Source organism: Pongo pygmaeus, chromosome 12, assembly GCF_028885625.2.
Source record: "Pongo pygmaeus isolate AG05252 chromosome 12, NHGRI_mPonPyg2-v2.0_pri, whole genome shotgun sequence".
NCBI classification, from domain to species: Eukaryota; Metazoa; Chordata; class Mammalia; order Primates; family Hominidae; genus Pongo; species Pongo pygmaeus.
This window is the reverse complement of record NC_072385.2, coordinates 88,959,357-88,978,483: the sequence shown is the minus strand read 5'-3', so window position 1 is coordinate 88,978,483 and position 19,127 is coordinate 88,959,357. Positions and strand designations below refer to the sequence as shown.

At 41.4% G+C, this 19,127-nt stretch overlaps 1 protein-coding gene across 8 annotated transcripts in view; it reads left to right on the top strand.

Moving 5' to 3' along the window:
* CAMKMT (calmodulin-lysine N-methyltransferase) overlaps positions 1-19,127 on the top strand; it is a 417,874-nt gene that overhangs the window by 384,253 nt on the left and 14,494 nt on the right. For 4 of the 8 annotated variants that reach the window (XM_054473833.2, XM_054473831.2, XM_063648763.1 and 1 more), the window contains exons 8-9: positions 4,759-4,833; positions 15,190-15,253. In XM_054473833.2, coding sequence (XP_054329808.1) covers positions 4,759-4,833; positions 15,190-15,253 — 139 coding nt within the window. Of the gene's footprint in view, positions 1-4,758; positions 4,834-10,306; positions 11,124-15,189; positions 15,254-19,127 lie in introns of those variants that run through there. The other 4 variants (XM_054473836.2, XM_063648765.1, XM_063648764.1 and 1 more) reach the window with 3 other exon arrangements.

Genomic DNA, 19,127 nt, shown 5'->3' with positions numbered 1-19,127 from the left:
GCTGTAGCTATAGAGATATCTGGAGGAAGAGCATTTTGACTGCTCAAGCAGCCAGTATTAAGACCCTAGAACAGAACCATGCCAGTGTATTCAGGAAAGCATAAGGAGGCCAGTGTTACTAGAGCAAAGAGACCAAGGAGGAGAGTAATAGGAGATGAGGACAGAGTGTTAACCAGGCCCAATTGTGTAAGGGTTTTCAGATCATTGTAAAGACTTTGGCTTTTGCTCTGAGTGAAGAGAGAAAAGGCTCATAATCTGATACATGTTTTAAAAGACTCTCTCTGGCTGCTCTCTTGAGCAGAGATTGTTGGATGACAGATGGAAGCAGGGAGACCAATTAGGGGCCTATGCAATAATTCAGATGAGAGATGATAGTAGTTTAGACTGGGGAGAGCAGTAGAGATAGAGAGAAGTGGTTAGATTTTGATATATTTCAAAGGTAGAATGACCTGCACTTGTAGCATATTCAATGTGGACTATAAAAGAAAGAGTCAAAGATATATTCAAGATCTTTGGCCTGAGCAACTGGAAAGATGGAATTACCAATAACGAGATTTTAAAAAGACTGAATGAAGTGAGTTTTGGGGAAAATGATTGGGAATTCAAATTTGGACATGTTAAGTTTGAGATGTCTAGTAGATACCCAAGTGGAAATATTAAAATAGGAAGTTGGATATATGAATCTAGAGTTTATGGGAGAGGTTCAGGCTGATAGGTCAAGTAAGATAAAGACTAAGAACTGACAAATTTAGCAACGTGGAGATCTTTGGTGAGTTTGACAGCAGTACTTTTGGTGGAACGGTGGGGACAAAAGCCTGGCTGGAGTGAATTTTAAGAGAATGAGAGGAGAGGAATTGGCAACAGAGTGTCAAACAATTTTCTCAAAGAGTTTTGCTGCAAAGGAGGTATAGAGAAATGGTGCAATAACTGTCAGGAGAGGATATTTTACAAAGGGGGAAATAACTCCATGTTTGAATACTGATGGAAATAATCCAGAGAGAGAAAAGAGCTGATATAGGAAAGAGAAGGGAAATTGCTAGAGCCGTCCTAGAATAGATCAAAGGGGATGGATCTAGGTGGCATAAGAGAAGGTACTAGCTGTAGATAGGAGTATAGATAGTTCATCTATGGTAATATTAAGGCAGGAAGGCAGAGCATGTAGATGCAGATGCTATTAGGAGCATAAGTGTGGTGGTAGGAGTTTATGGAAGTTCTTAACTGATTGCTGCATTTTTTTTTTTTTTTTTTTGAGAAAGGGTCTCATTTTTGTCACCCAGGCTGGAGTGCAGTGGCTAGATCATGGCTCACTGCAGCCTTGACTTCCTGGGCTCAGATGATCCTCCCACCTTAGCCTCCTGAGTAGCTGAGACCACAGGTGTGCACCACCACACCCAGCTAATTTTTTGTATTTTTAGCAGAGAGGGGGTATTGCCATGTTGCCCAGGCTAGTCTCGAGCTCCTGGGCTTAAGCAATCCACCTGCTTTGGTCTCCCAAAGTGCTAGGATTACAGGCATGAGCCACCGTGCCCAGCTTGATTGCTGCAATTTTGACAGTAAAGCAAGAAGCAGGGTCATCAGCTGAAAGTGAGGAGGAGGGGAATATTGTCAGAATTTTGAAGAGAGAGTAGAAAGTGCAAAATAATGACCTAGGATAGTGGGAAACTAAATGGACAAAGGAAATGTAAGTATAACTGCCAGATGTCATTAAGAGTCCACTTGAGGTTCATGGTCCTGAATTTAAAGCAAAGCCAGTGAGGATGCTTGTGTGCTGTCTCTAGCCACATTCAGGTGCACAGGTGCAGTCATGGACCAGGCAGAGAGCTGGATTTAACAAACATGAGGAAGTAGGAGAGGGACAAGGAAGTTGAGGGTGTATGCAAGGGAGTAATTACAATGATAGGTCATGGAATTTAAGCTAAGCAAGAAAGAAAGATAAATATTAGGGAAGTGGGATAGTGACATGGTGATAGGATCAGTGTGGGCCAGTGGCACTGAAGAGTACCTTCTAGAAGGAGTGAGCTGTGAAAGATAGGAGGGGTTGGTTGGAGAGTGGCTAGAGCTGCAGTAACTGGTAAAGATAGGTTTGGAGGAGTGCTACTCAATGAGTAGGCCATGGACTGGTGCCAGTTTGTGAACTGTGTGTTACTGATCTGCAAGGAGATAAGTTCAGAAATTGAAAATAAATGTTTAGAAACACTGCTGTGACATCCAAGCATATGATCAGTGGACTTGTATTTGGAATGCCTTTGTGTTTTTAATCTCATTTGTCTGTTCCTTTGTGACTATATTTTACAAAAGTATTGGTCTGCAACAGATTAGATACAAACAAACAAAGTCTGGTCCTCCCCCACAGTGGAAGCACATGCTCTCACAAGTATGCATGGGAGTGTATCTCCAAAGGTGGAAGACAAGGTCACTAGAGGAGAGGAGTGAACAGTGAACTCACCATCATCTCTAGTCCTCCAAGATAGCAGGCTGCCTGACTGCACAGCTCCAGGAAGCACCATTCTCATTGTATGTTACATGAACAATACAACTCCAAGTACTGTATGAATGGTGCTCTTAGAATGTTCAAGGAGATAGCTAGTGTTATCCCCATCTTACAGATCAGAAAACAAGCTCAGAAAGGTTAAATAATTGCCCAAACTCATACAGCTACTAAGGGGAGGAGCCAAGATTTGAACCTAGGTCTATCTGTTGTGCTAAAGCTGAACTCTGTCCACAATACCACTCTCTCTCTCTGTCACATGCATGTAGCACAGCCATAAGCCTCATGAGAACTGGGGAAAAATGCCTTTTGGGAATGTGTTATGGTCCATGTGACCAAGCCAGGCATTTCAATTTATTTTAGAGTCACAACTTATTACAGCTGCTGTGGAAATCCATACCCAGTCGCTTCTTAGACCCCTGTCTCTCCAGTTGGTCTTTGTTGAACCAAGGGGCTGAAGCACCTCAGGAATACAGCATCCACTATCACCACAGGATTTCCTGCAGTCTGTTCTTGTGCTTTAGTAATTGCATATGTATTAAAAGCAAATTCTAAAGACACATTTATGGAATGGTAAGATTATGAGTAATTTTAATACTTTAATCTTTTTTTTTCAAAATTCATATGATAGATGGATACATTACTTTTCTGATCGGAGAATGTCTAGTATAGATGTATACTTTAAATCATCTTGCTCATGGTTCAAGTCTTAGACTCTAAAACTCAGGGCTCTGATGAGGGCTGGGCAGGCCCCATCTCTCACTGAGCCTGAGTCCCAGATACACTGGGAGCCTCAGCATTTCTAGAAAAGTTGGTGTTTGTTGCTTCCTGCTCTCCCCAGGAGCATGGAGTTTCGGAGAAATCTGTAAACAAAGTAAACATTGATCTCTTAGGGATTTCCTAATTTCCTTCATTTCCTGCCTATCCAGTAGGCCTCAGCAAGTACAACAACACTAAAGTTAATTTGTAAAGCTTATCTGGATGTTACTGGACTTGTGAACACTGAGGTAACCCACTGCTTCTGGAAAGCCCTCCCATGCTCCAAGTCTGTATATTCACCCAACACATAGGATACAGCATAGGAATTGGGGGTTTCTGTGTCCATATGGCCCGTCAGGCTGCCTCTGTGAAGGCATGGTCTATGGCACAGCACAGGACCTGACACAGCACAGGACCTGACACACAGTGAGGAGTGACTCAGTAGGAATGAGTTGGACAAGTCAATGAACAACTGCTGCCCAGCCTGTGTAGGTATTTTTGTGGTGATGTCTTTAATCTTTTCTACCTTGAGAAATTAACTGGCATTAATGTATATTAATGTATTGTATATGAAAAGAACTTTTGGGCTGACTAGTATAAGACTTATGATTATATTCAGACACATGACTTTTCACCTAGGGAAGATATAGAAGAAATGAATCCACCAAAATAAGCAAATATAACTGGGCAGGGTAGGATATGTTCAATCCGGTTAGGTCTAAAGAATCAAAATAGAAAATAGGAACAGAATTTTACTTTGAAAAATAGTACTATAAATCACAGTTTTGGTGCTGTGGTAAGACGAATCATTAAAATACTTGCATATGGTAAAATGCTAATCATCACAGTTATTAATTGAGAGTAACTAAAAACCACTGGTTGGCCTCATAAGCATTACTAAAGTTTTCAAATGTATGTTACTAATTATTGTTATTAATGTGAAGTTTTAAACCTGATCCCCTTTGGGAGACTTAAGTGTCAGTGTGGGTGAATTTTTCACTATGCCTAAAAACCAAGAACTGCGAAATGAAATTTGACTCTTCTTTTCTACCATCTTACCAAATTGCTCATTTCATCAATACGAAAAGCAACTGACATGCCAGGCAGTATAGATATAAGCTGTCTCACATCATTTATTTTTATAAATTTGTATTCCAGTCAAATGTGGAATACTTTGGTTTCAATATGTACCTTATTGATGTTAAGGGTCTAGAATCATTATAGTGACTATGGTAAAGATAAGATATTTTTCTCTAGTTTGTCTACAAAAACCTATAAAAACTAGCAAAAAGGTTAACTATTGTATTTAAGCAGAGAATTCTTCTTCTAGATTTGAATACTAGATAAAACACAGAAGACAGTTACATACTATTTTTTATTATGCCTTTTGAAATAATTTCTATATACCTTCTAAATAATTTCAAGTGCCACAAAAAATAATGTTAATAGCTCAAAATCAAAATTTAAAAAAAAACCCTATGTATAATTTTTAAAATCTTTTTCTCCTCAAGCGTTTTACGATGGGATAATGAGACAGATGTCTCTCAACTGGAAGGACATTTTGACATTGTTATGTGTGCTGACTGGTAAGTACATAAAAATCACAAAACTCCTATTAGAAAAAAATAGCTTTGCTGGAGTAATTGGGCTGTGTTGCTTTGCTGACGGCTAAGCAAAGTCAACAAATGAAGCACAAAGCCACCTTAACCTCAACAAATTAATATTCATCTCCATGTGACAGTTATAAGGTAGTCTTCTATCACACAGTAACTTCTACCACATTATTTCCCAAAGATTGATTTTGAGAAGCATTTCCATTTTCTGGAATTGCCTGTTTCATGCTTGACGTATCAGTAAATGGACGACTTAGGCAAATTGCAAATAATTATGGCTCGGAGAGGAATAGTCTGGAGAAAAAGGAGTTTATCAACACAAACAGCTCAATTAGCTTACTTCTTAGGAGAGATCTGACTATTGATATAAGGGAATATATATGTGTGTGTGTACACACACATACTCCCTGGCAAATAAACATATCTGTGGAATATCTTTGGGGAAATAGCTTTTCTTAAAATATATGTTTGCTATCTAATGTTTTCAGTGTATTCAATTATAATGTTTAATTATACCTAAAACAAAAATTATAAAATTACATTTTATTCTTATGCAAATAATAACATGACAACCTCTGTCAGGTGCCTGCCTTTTCTTTTAAAAATAATTTACATTCAGTATTTTGCCCTCTATTTTAGCCCAATCTACTTATTTGTTAATGAAAGTCTGATCATAAGTTACAAGATAAATATGCATCAGACCTTAATAATTATTTCAACTAATCTTATGTATTTCTTCATGCAATTTGAATAATAATTATTTCAGCTTACGGGAAACATTGACAATTCACAAGTATTTTCCCTGTTGAGTAAGATCTTGTTTGAGGTTTTATCATGATGTTTATTAGGACACTTTAGATTTGAAAACACATTAAGTTCAGATTCTGAAGAAGTTCTGTTATATTGATAAGGCCAATCATAAGATCCAGAACTCAGGGAATACTTTCCCTAGAGGAGAGTTGAATGAAATTTTCAGGAAGTGGGTTTTGTTATTATTATTATTTTAATAAGATTTTCAATGGATAACTTTTCTACAAAAGTCATTGGAATTAGGTTTGCTTTTTTTCTTCGGAAAAAAAAAATACTTCTCCATGAAAAATAAATATTTTGTTCTATTCTTAGCTGAGAGTTTCTAGTTTTTCATAGCCCTTTTAGTCTTTTTGCACCCAATTTCAGAAAATCTTGTTCCAAAAATGGGAGAAACCTGGATTTCTGACTAATCAATGATAATGTGCCTCAATGCTGCAGCCCTCATCTAATCAAAAATAAGGAGCTAAAACCTCACCGTATGATTCGAACAAGTAATTTAGTAAATGCGTTTCCTCACCAAATATGAGAAAGAATCCTCCAGGTTTCATTGCACAGATGAAGATAATGCTGGCAGGATTAGATCAGATTAAGCATGAAAGTCAGATCAGAGAGCAGCAGCAAGAGGGAAGGGGCAGCATCTTCCTGAAGCTTTAGACAAGGGTCACACGTGGATGGGCTCTGATTATATGGGGAAGGCAGGTCTGGCCAAGAGATTTAGAGTTAAATTTGTTCCTTACACAAATATCAAAACAGCCTGGCTTTGTCATACCTTGTGTTATGGACACTCTCACCATGTCATCCTATTTGTACCAGAGGGAAAAGCAGAGGAAGTAAGATTTAAGCTCTTTTCTGATTAATGTTCTCAGGTTAAAAATAGCCACACAACATGTTTGGAAAACATTCTTTTTTCCCTAGCCGACAACAGGGTCACGTACACTGATATACATAATGCATATTCAATTTAAGACTTACATTACACACACATAACATAATATTATATGTATACACACACACATAGATACACATCTGGTAGCTGTGTGAGAATTTATGGCTTCAAATGAACTAAATACACCAAGCTTTATTTTATAAATGGCTTTTCCATGCATGAATTGTTTTTTTTTTCCCCCTGGGTGTTGTAAATGCCAGAATGTCAGCCTGTTTATACTTTCCCATTTGTAAATGTGAAACATTAAGCTACTCTCACTGCGATGCTGATAGTATTTCCAGAAGAAATGCTTTGGTAATGGTCTCTCTTCATATTCGCGGGGATGGGTAAGCTGCTTAGAAACTTAGAAAGTACAGTAATATTTCTAATATGCATGTTGTGCATGTAGCAGTGAAGCACAGGATTCCACGAGTTCTTTATGTCTTGTTGGTGTGGTGTTTCTCTGTAAGAGTTATTGCATGGATGCTTCTTCTAGGGGCAGGCAGGCAGGCAGGCAAACTGTGCTACATATTTTTAAGAATGTCACTGGGGAGGAAAAGAAAGCTCTCTTTAGACACTACCTCCAAGATGAAACCTGAAATCCTCAGTGTCAGGAAGAGGTGCCACACGTAAATAGATCACATTAAGTCTCACACCATCCTTTAGTCATTGTCAGCAATGAGATCTGGATTAGGCCACAGGAATATGAAGCAAGAGTCGGAGTTCAAATATTAGGTACATGGATTAAAATCTTACTGAAGCATTTCCAGCAAGGGTGGCATTGTCTGATTCCCTGAATAGCTAACCAGTGGTACTGCTTGATCCCATTTACATGAAAACAAGCTCTATTCACAAACCTATTCCAAACCCACATTGTGGTTCAAGTAAAATGCACATGATTACAACAAACGGTGATATGTTTATGTTCTTAAATCATTCATATATTCAGATATTTACATTCAAACATTCAAAAACCTGTAGGCAGTGGGGGAAATAACTTATTTCCCAGAAGAGACAGTCTGTTAGTTCACAACTAAATTTAGTAGCTCAACTAGATTATAAAATAAAGAGGCAAACTGTGAAAGCTAGTCATTACTTCACCATTCAGCATTTTTGACAATGAAAAATAGTTTCATGGTTCAACAGTTCCTAAATAACTTGTAAAATGTCAACTTTGAAATAAACAGAAGGAAAAATTGAGGTGCAGCCATACCTGCAAAAGGATGCTATTGACAAACATCAAAATATTAGAATATTTAACCACAGGTGTAGAAAAAAACCTGCCTATTAAGTTCCTCAGTTGACTTGTTTAATGTTGAGTTTAATATAAGGATTCCTTTCTGCTGGAATGCAGTCCAGCCTGGTCCTTGCTGAGTTAGAATAGTGAGTGATTGTTAATTTTAAGCCTGCCTTTCCAGACTCCTGTTCAATCACGATCTAATCTAAGGGTCTGGAAGTAAGATGTTTTTTATCCAGTGAACGCTTTCATTCAGTGTTTGACGGCCCTCCAGTTTATTGTAGCTCTGCAAAAATAGAAATGACTCTGTGCATTTGAATTCTCAAAAGGCTTAGAAAGCATATCTGAAATGCCACCCATACCCTGACCGGCCCATTGAGCCGGGTATGCAGGACAATCAGCACATCTGTGTGCCTGCAGCCCGAGACTTTGGAAAGAAATAGGGGAAAGTACACTGGCCTGTAGCAACCCACCCCGCTTGCTCCCTCAGCGTTTTTGCACTTGCTATATACTCTAAATTGTTTCTTTTTTTTTTTTTAGTCCTTTTTACTTTACTATAAATGATGAAAAATGTTTGATTTTTAAGCTGATTTTGTGAAAATTTTTTTCCCTCAAAATGGAAATACTGTAGGCTCTAGAATTTGTTTTCTTTCAGATGCTGTGATCATGGACAGCTCCAAATCACAACTCACGGAAGTTTACACCTGAAAATATCTTTAGCCCAAATATAGTCAGCCCTTTCACCTGACACCTGAGAAGACTCAGTCCCAGAGAAAATACATGAATCACCCAAGATTGCTCAACTAAAGGGGTAGAGCCAAGTAAAATTAGAATACGGCATTATTCTGAGCTCTCATAAAAATCAGTTGGTAAATACTGAAAGAGGTCATTCCTTTGCTGAAGTTAAATCTAAAACAGTGACTTTAACTCAGCACATTTCACATTGAAAATTACATAGGGGTCTTCCTTTCTGTGGCTATTGACAGAGAAAAATGTCTCCTTGTTCTCTGCACTAATTAACTTCCCTATGAGAGGAATTACAGATGCTCTGCAGTCTGCATAAAACCCTGATTCTAAGGGAGGTGATGAAAATGGTCTGGCACCCTTCCTTTGTTGGAAAATCTGTGATTCAGATCAATGGAAGAAAGCAAGTGTTGATCCACAAGTGAATTATATAGAGGTGTGTGTCTGTGTGTCTGTGTGTATGTGTGTGTGCGTGTGTGCCCTTTAATGGTCAAACTAGACTGCCAATGTATTTTGATCAGTAACTGAAGGGAGAGTTAAAGTGGTATCTCCGTCCCCATCACTGACCCACTCAGCCTCTTTTAATAGATCCACTTAAGCTACTGCTGTTCTCTCAGCCCATTAAGACTTATTTAAGGGGTGAATTTTCAGGAGATTATATATCATTCCCTCTAAAACACATTGAAATTGCTCAGATGACATACTCTACAAAGTGTTACAAATTCTGCATCAGAGCTAAGTAGCAAGTGAGCTTACTTGGAATAAAGATCTATTAGAGAACTACAAAGAATTAATTTTGGGAAATTTGATTTGGAGAGATGGAGTAGACAGCATTACCTTTCAAATAAGTGTGTTTGGAATGTGTGCCGTGTGTTAAGCTGTGATGTTAACATCTTTGTCATCCTGACCAACTTTAAGGAGAAATAGCACTTTATAAGGGCATGTTTGAAGCTCAGTTCTTAAGATGCTGTTCATTTTTTTTTCTAACAGTCTTACCAGTTTTAGGATGCACAGATATAAACCGAGTGTGGTCCTTTGCTTAAATGCTGCATGTCCCAACCAGCCAGGTTTCCCGTAGGCCTGGGTGACTGACAGAGATATTTTCCCACAATCATAATCTTCTTTTAAAAATCCAGAATGCTTAATTATTAAAACTCAAGATATTGGGCCAGGCGTCATGGCTCATGCCTATGGTCCCAGCACTTTGGGAGGCCGAGGCGGGCAGATCATGAGGTCAGGAGATCGAGACCATCCTGGCTAACACGGTGAAACCCCGTCTCTACTAAAAATACAAAAAGAAATTAGCCGGGCATGCTGGTGGGCGCCTGTAGTCCCAGCTACTCGGGAGGCTGAGGCAGGAGAATGGCATGAACCTGGGAGGCGGAGCTTGCAGTGAGCCAAGATGGCTCAAGATATTATTACCTCACTAAGGAATAAAATAGAGAGTCCTGAAGAGCGAATATTTTAAAGACTTACTTATAGTTTGATTCCTTTCTCATTAATTCTTAATGGTTATTAATTACTGTTTAATATGACTTAATGGCAAATTTGTGTAGCACTTAATTTACATACATTCTGTGCTCCAAGATTTAAGAATGTAGTTTTAGGAAAGATAAAGTCTTTCCATGGGTAATAATCAGGTCATCATGAGTGATGGATGGAATGGGATGAGGTTCCATTCTGGACATGGTTTCTAGCTCATCTGAGGATTCTTTTTCCATTGCTCAAAGTGACCTTCCACAGAAGAACCTTCCATGGAACCTGTGGTGACCAAAGACACTCAAGCAATGACTTTTTGGAAACTTCTTGTAAGCTGCTCTCCTCAGAGGAGAAAATCATCAAATTGGAAGAGAACCAAGTCTGGTGAAACATCCTACCTGAAAGCTGATTCATCCTTGACAGTATCAGTAAAGGAGTGTGTATTACCTACTTTAGGGACATTGAAACTAACACCCTACATAAGCTCCTTGATTCCAAGGACTGTGATGATCTGCCAGTCTGTCCACAAGTAACTGCCAGTCTGTGCGTACGCTGTGCTGGAACTATTAATAGTAAAGCAAAATGAAGACAAAATGGAAGCTCCTTGACGATGGGAACTTTGTCTTATTCATAGCTCATCCCCAGTGCCTAAATTTGCCCTTAGTATATAGTAGATGCTCAACAAACATTTATCAACTAATGTATCTTATTAATTTGATGTCCACATAGTCATATAGGTGGGTGTTTATTGACAAGGAAACTGAGGCTTCACATGAAGTGACCTGCCCAAAGTCACACAGCAGCAACATCAAAGCCAGAGCTCTTTAAAACCCTGAACCAAGTTCCTCCCTTGTCTGAAGTATAGCTCCACGCAGCAGCCCCCTCTGAGCGAGGACAGCAGCCTTCCCACTGACAGCTGATACTCACCCTTAGCTAAAAAGAATGATGCAGGGCCCTAGAGTAGGTGGTACTTACTCTTGCTGTGTGAAGAGACGGGAGGCCAAATCAGAGGGGACTGACCTGCAGCATTAGAAATGGGAGTAGGGGGCCTTACTTAGGCCCCTCATGGAGATGGCTGATGCACAAGGTTGCTGAGTGTTCTAGCTTAAGGTAAGGGACTCACTGTTAGAGAAGAAATTCAAGTTGTGAATGGAACAGTTTTCCATATTACTTTCCAAACAAATGCATTTGAAACGGTGTTATGGGTTAAGAGGTTTCAAAAGTAGTTTTGCTGTCACTGCTTTTTTTTCTCTCTCTCTCTCGAGACAAAGTCTCACTCTGTCACCCAGGCTGGAGTGCAATGGCGCGATCTCGGGTCACTGCAGCCTCCGCCTCCGCCTCCCAGGTTCAAGCAACTCTCCTGCCTCAGCCTCCCGAGTAGCTGGGATTACAGGCACACACCACCATGCCCAGCTAATTTTAGTATTTTTAGTAGAGATGAGATTTCACTATGTTGGTCAGGCTGGTCTTGAACTCCTGACCTCAGATGATCCACCCACCTCGGTCTCCCAAAGTGCTGGGATTACAGGCTTGAGCCACCGTGCCCGGCCTGCTGTCCCTGCTTTTTAAAAAGACATCATTGTCAATTTTTATTAAGTAGAAGACAGTCCTTTATTTATTGCTTTGCAAAAGACACAGCCTAGAACTGATGGCTCTAAAGCTGAAGATGTATGTCTCATACACTCCTCAAGCCATACGCTATCACTATGGTGACTAACTCTACAGCATGGCTGTTCTTCCCCAGGAATCACCCTTTTCATCTACTATGTCCTCAGCTCTTTTCCAAATGTTATGAGAGAGGCAAAGAAATGCACAGATGAGGCCAGGCACGGTGGCTCACGCCTATAATCCCAAAAATTCGGGAGACTGAGGTGGGCAGATCACCTGAGGTCAGGAGTTTGAGACCAACCTGGCCAACATGGTGAAACCCTGCCTCTACTAAAATACAAAAATTAGCTGGGCATGATGGCGCATGTCTGTAATCCCAGCTACTTGGGAGGCTGAGGCAGGAGAATTGCTTGAACCCAGGAGGTGGAGGTTGCAGTGAGTCAAGATCGTGCCACTGCACTCCAGCCTGGGCAACAGAGTGAGACTCAGTCTCAAAAAACAAAAGAAAAAAAAAAAAAAGAAATGCAGATGCTCTCTGCCTTCAAGAAGCATAGCAGCTGAATGAGAGGACAACAATGAAATGCAGGAACCTGGGAGAACCTCCAAATGCTCTACTTGTTGTGCTGAGCTTGGAAAAGGGAGAGATCACTATGGATGCAAGTAAACAGGGATGGCTTTCTCGACCAACCCCGCCTAACTCTAGTCATCTGATGACCTCCCTCTTTTGCCTAAACCGGTCAGCGCTCTCTTCCGTACATTATTTCATGCTCAGGAGTAATTACAATTAGATGGGAGAGGCAGTACCGAGCAGTGGCTCAGAGCACAGACTCTGAAGCCAATATGGTACAGAGGTGAATCCCAGCCCTGCCGATTAGTAGCTGTGTGACTCCAAACCTCTCTATGCCTCCGTTTCCTTAGCTGTAAAATGTGGACAATAATAATGCTAACAGTAAAAACTACCTCATAGGATAGATGTGAGGATTAAACGAGCTATGAAAAGCTCTTAGAAGGTACCTGTTACCTAGTACTCAGCTCAGTGAGTATTAACTGTTTTGTTATTAAAACATGTGTGTCTCTGCCATTTGTATTTAACATGTGTCCTTGTGCCTGGCTTACCTCCCTATTATACTGTAACCTCCATAAGGACAGGTATAGTGCCCCCTTCTTCCTTATCTCTTTACTGCTTGTATTAGTCCATCTTGTGCTGCTACAAAGGTACATCTGAGGCTAGGTAATTTATAAAGAAATGAGATTTAATTGGCTTACAGTTCTGCAGACTGTACAGGAAGCAGATTGCTGGCATCTGCTTCTGGTGAAGACCTCAGGAAGTTGCCTTATGGCAGAAGGCACAGGGGAAGCAGGCAGTCACATGGTGAGAGGGAAGAAGCAATAGAGAGAAACAGGAGAGGTTCTTTCAACCAACCAGATCTCACATGAGCTCATTACCACAGGGAGTTCACCAAGACAAGGATGAAAGATCCGCCCCCATGACCCAATACCTCCCATTAGGCCCCACCTCCAACATTGGGGATCACATTTCAACACAAGATTTGGAGGGGAGAAACATCCAAACAGTATCACTGCTTTTCGGTGCTGTATATACAATTTGGGCCCCTGGTTTTGGCATCCTGGATATTCCAGTACTGTTCAGATTTCAAAGATTCAGCTGTACTTTCTAAGCTTGGTTATTATGACTTCGGTTCATAGTTACTATGTTGGTGCAAAAGTAATTGCGGTTTTTGCCATTAAAGGTATGGCAAAAACCGCAATTACTTTTGCACTGACATAATATCAGATCATGTATCCCAATATGGGGTTCAGAAAAAAGTCCCTATCAATAGGTATCATTGGCAGCCTCTAGCAGCTTTGCTTTCTCTTGGCAGAGTGCTCTAGCAATGCCCAGGAACCCTTCTGCAGAGGCTGGACAACTCCCCTGGTGTTTGGCAGCCAGCTCTGTTCTGCGTGACTTCAGCACTATATGCTTTCACCTGTCCCCACCCTAACCCCACCCACAGAATCCTTTTCTTGGTTTTAATAAACATCCAGCTGTCTTCATCCATTTTCTGCTGCTATAACAGAATACCACAGATTGGGTCATTGATAAAGAACAGAAATGTACTTCTCACAATTCTGGAGGCTGGTAAATCCAAGATCAAGGCACTGGCAGGTTTGGTATCTGGTGAGCATCTGGTCTCTTCTGCCAAGATGACACCTAGAATGCTGCATCCTCTGGAGAAGAAGAACACATGTCCTCACATGGCAGAAGGCAGGAGGGCAAAAAGGAGCCAAGCTCCCCACCTCTCAATACTGTTGCATTGGGGATTAAGTCTCCAACACATGAATTTGGGGGAAACATTCAGACCATTGCATCAGGCATGGCCAAGTTAAGTAACTTGCCACCTACTGCCAAGCAACCCAAACTCAAAGGTCTGGGACCTGCAAGTTCAGATAAGGAAACTGTGTCTCAAGCTTCCAAGATAATAACTGGTGAAGACAGAGTCAGACTGACCCAAGCAAAGGGGTGACAGAGCTGCTTGAACAGAAATTCTCTAAAGATCAGGGGTGGAAAATGAAAAATCAAAGTGAACTATAAAAACATGAACCTGGGTTGGGTACAGTGGCATGTGCCTGTAATCCCAGCACTTTGGGAGGTTGAGGCAGGAAGACTGCTTGAGCCCAGTAGTTCAAGACCAGCCCTGGCAACAGAGTGAGACCCTGTCTCTACAAAAAAAAAAAAAAGAACTAGCTGGGTATGGTGGTGCACAACTGTAGTCCCAGCTACTTGGGAGGCTGGGGTGGGAGGATTGCTTGAACCCTGGCATTTGAGGCTGCAGTAACTGGATGACAGTGCAAAATCCTGTCTCAGAAAGAAAAAAAAAAAAAAAAAAGAAAAGAAAAGAAAGAAAGAAAAGAAAAAAAACAAAAAAATCAATGTAGAGGCCCAGAGAGGAAAATCCAAAGTTGCCATGGTCTCTGTGATATATTTTCTGAGCTTGTTCTTTGTTTTTGTAGCTGTTCACTCCTAAGTCAGACGTTGAATCTAACCTCAGTGCTGTTTCTAGTCACTAAACTCTATTGCCTCCTGAGATATATTTCATGGTTTGGGTGTCATAGGGCTGGTGGTTTGTTGTCTGAGGGAAGCCACACAGCACCCTTGGTGGGCAGAGGGCCAAGGTCTAAGGGAGACTAGGCTCTAATGACAGGAAGTTGCCAGACTGCTTCATCTCAACCAGATGGCTACCCCAAACAGCAGTTTGGAAATTGTCCCTGTAACATTAACACATGGCCCAGTCACGTGTGAATCCTGGCCCATTGCATGTTGACAACTTGGCTTTAGTTGGATAACACTGACCACAATATCTTCTCCCCTCCCACCCCCTCCAGTGAGACACTTGAATGGTAGGAAACAATTTCTCTTTTTTAGCGTTGGGTAAACATGTGTAATTAGCCTTGTACTTATCTCCATTAGTATCATTAGACTTGAAAACCCAGTTTAATCTGGATTCTGCTCTCTTCTCAATGTCAGCCTGTTTCTGGACCAGTACAGAGCCAGCCTTGTTGATGCAATAAAGAGATTACTCCAGCCCAGAGTAAGTATGTTTCTATTTTCTCCTGAACGCTGGCTACAGAATAATTAGTCTGTGCACAAAGATGGAGAGAGTAATGGAATGGCAGGATTAATGTCATGTAATACTTTAATACTTATTATGTCCAACTTCAATTGGGTCTTCTGATCTATTAGATTCTTTCCTAATCATAACTAGGAAACTTCTTACCCTTGACCTTCTGATAAGAAACACAGTGGGTAGTAAAATAAATGCAGCCGCTTCAAAGATAGTGTGAGATTATTTTTATCAAAGAATTTCTTGAGTCTTTTCCTTTGATAACAATATCTTCATATTAAAGTTAAAGTATGATATTGAAAGTTTTCTGTTGACTTCTGTCATTTTTAATTCCTTCAATGGCAACCTTTCTCATTGGTTATTTATTTATTGCAAAAGAATACTTTTTTCTTTTTATTTCTGTTTATATTAAAAAAAAGGACTTCAGATGAATCTGTATATTAATAGTTCTTTGCTTTAAAAGGAAGCCATTATTTACATATTATAAACATTAGGTCACAATGAAGCCAAGCATGGCATAAAATATTGTGCACATTTTTACATTTATATATCCATTTGTGCCTGTGAGTAAATTACAGAGTTTGTATCCACTCTTATTTTGTTGGACTGTTAAACTAAACTAGGAGGTCCTGCAGCCTAAACGGAGAGTTATATACATCTATTTAAAGTAAGAAAACGAGTTTAAAGCTCATGCATTAAAAAAAAACAAACCTTATAACTATGTAAGACTCTTGCTGTGCCATAGGAATTTAAAATAGGTTAACAGTATTAATATAGTCGAAGATAGGAACGCATATTTATCTGAGAACACTGAAGTGTGTGTGTGTTTCTAAAGTATTTTTTTAAAAAGGTCTACTCTAGTCTTCTGACTCAGTGAGACTTACAGACCAATACCTTTTAACCTTTCTTTTATATCTTTTTCATAACCTTCGGTGGTTCCCAGAGCAATCTGATAACCATCCTTTGCCGTACACTGTTGCTTTTTATTTTGCTATGTCTATGTAGCTCAGAAACTTAAAATAGGTGTCTTGGAGGAGTAGCCATAGCTTTGTAAGTGGTAGTCAGTCCAATTCAATTGGCCTCCTCAGTTCCCCTGTGAAATGGGCAGCAGATCTTGAGGCAAGGAAGGGGCATGTTCCAAGCTATTGATGGCCACTGCATGGTTGAATAGGCCACCCAAGTTGAGGACAGAAGAAGGAATTGTGGGTGTCTGCATCCCCCCACCCCTGTTGGCCTTGGGTGATTCTTGTGGACATTTGCAAGACCAGGATTTTCAAGGGCGGCTCAAGATTCTTGAATATGAAGGCCTCTATGAAAATGTATCATACATAAATATAATGCTTTCAAGGACTCCTGAATCTCACACTGCACAAATAGTACTTCACTCATCACCAATACCCCTTCAAAGCCCATTTGTGGCAAATACTCCATTTTGCAGCAGATTTGCATGATTTACCTAGGATCTATTGTAAATCATTCGCATGATTTACAAAAGAAAAGTGCCCAAGCTATGAATAGACCTAAACGCAGATTAGATTGGAATCCAGCAGCTCTTCTGTACCCTCTAATAAACCCTGAACACACTCCCTCCGTCTGAATCATGGCCACACGCAGCAGCTCCCTCTGAGCAAGGACAGCAGTCCTCCTCCTGACAGCTGATACTCACCCTTAGCCTAGAGAAAGGTGAGGCAGGGCCCTAGGGGAGGTGGCACTTACTCCTGCTATGAGAGGAACAGGGAGGCCAAGTCAGAGGGGCTCACACTAACCTGTAGCATTAGAATGGCAGTGGGGGGGCCTCACTTAGGCCCCTCTTGGAATGTCTCATACCCAAGGCTGCCAGGTATTCTAGCCTAAAGTGTAAGGAGCCCACCATCAGAGGGGAAATCCCAGTTGTGGATGGCACATGGACTTACTGAAATTACCACCCAGGAACCTCATCCCCATCAAGAGGTCTGGGGAGGTAGGCATTTGTCCTCCCTGAGCCTCCACCCAGATGGACCACAGAAGGACCATGTGGGCTTGCCAGTGAAGAGCCCAGTCCCACATCCTGTGTTGATGGGCTAGGAGGCTGTCCAGAGCATGGGAGCAACCAGTAGAAAACTGGACTTTTCTTCTTAGCTCTCAGGGCTGCCTGTTTGGCTTCTGGAGGACCTCCCCCTCTGAGTATACAGTCCAAGACTAAGAAAATGGTCAAGGTTTTATTCCATTACAATTAGAGCTGGTTTTAGTGTTCTCCTGAGCCCAGACAACTCTTCCATGGTTTTGTGGCCCAGAGGCTGAAGGTGTCACAAGAAGCCCACAAAGATGGCTGGGCACAGTGGCTCACACCTGTAATCCCAGCACTTTGGGAGGCTGAGGCGGGCGGATCACAAGGTCAGGAGATCGAGACCATCCTGGCTAATATGGTGAAACCCCGTCTCTACTAAAAATACAAAAAAATTAGCCGGGCGTGGTGGCGGGCACCTGTAGTCCTAGCTACTCGGGAGGCTGAGGCAGGAGAATGGCGTGAACCCGGGAGGCGGAGCTTGCAGTGAGCCGAGATCGTGTCACTGCATTCCGGCCTGGGCGACAGAGTGAGACTCTGTCTCAAAAAAAAAAAAAAAAAAGCCCACAAAGAAACAACACGGGGGCTACATGGTGGATCCTGAGTTCTTGATGATTCAGTGCAAGATACAGCAAGTTCTCTGTGCACTTCCAGCAAATGCAAACACTGCACTTCCAACAAATGCTTCAAGTTCATAGTGTGGCCCCAGTTTCTGAAGGTCTAGTGTAGTGGGTGGAAAGAGTCAGAAAAATCTGCATACAAACCCCAAGTCTACATTAACTACCTTGTCTCTCTGAGCCTGCATTTCCTTACGTGTCAAAAGGCAAGACTAGTGCCCACCTTGGGGGTTGGTGTGAAATATTTACATATGTATAAATCCTTGGTCTGTGCCTGGCTTACAGGAGGTGCTCCTTAAGGGGAGCTGCTTCTCTTTTATTGCTGTAGAACTTATCAAGGTTAATCCACATGAGATGTTTATCCAGGAGGATGCTGGCTTGGCTGATGGGACACCTGAGTTCCAGGTCCAGTGTGGCCCTAACAGGCTCTGGAATCACCTCTTGCTCCATTCTCCCCAAAGAGGGGAAATGAGGGAGTTCACCCGTGCTCTCATAGAGTTCTATCAGCTCTGAAATCCTACATTCTCCTCGCAGAGAGAAGGTATACATGGGCTGTGGAGGAAGAAAGCTTAGGCCCAAATCTGGTCTCTGCCATTGACTGAATTAATGTCTGGAAGCCTCAGTTTCTCATCTGTAAAATTGGGAGTGAAAAAGCTGATGCACTGTAATCCACATGATTGGCTCTGAGTATCTATTCGAGGCTAGCTCTGGTTACTTTGGTAAATACAGACTATGGGGGCTTTTTTTTTTTTTTTTGAGATAGAGTCTCACTCTGTTGCCCAGGCTGGAGTGCAGTGGCGCAATCTCGGCTTATTGCAAACTCCACCTCCCAGGTTCAAGCGATTCTCCTGCCTGAGCCTCCTGAGTAGCTGGGATTACAGACACGCACCACCATGCTAGCTAATTTTTATATTTTTGGTAGAGATGGGGTTTCACCTATGTTGATCACGCTGGTCTCGAACTCCTGACCTTGTGATCCGCCCCCCTTGGCCTCCCAAAGTGCTGGGATTACAGGCATGAGCCACCACGCCCGGCCTTATGGGGGCCTTTTTCCGAGCATTTTCCTGGAGAAATGCTGGTGGGAGGGGAAGACATGATTTTCTTGACCTGGACTTTGAGAATTTCTGCACATAATTGGCACATTGCATCTCCCCTGCACATGTATCCTGAACACCTGTAG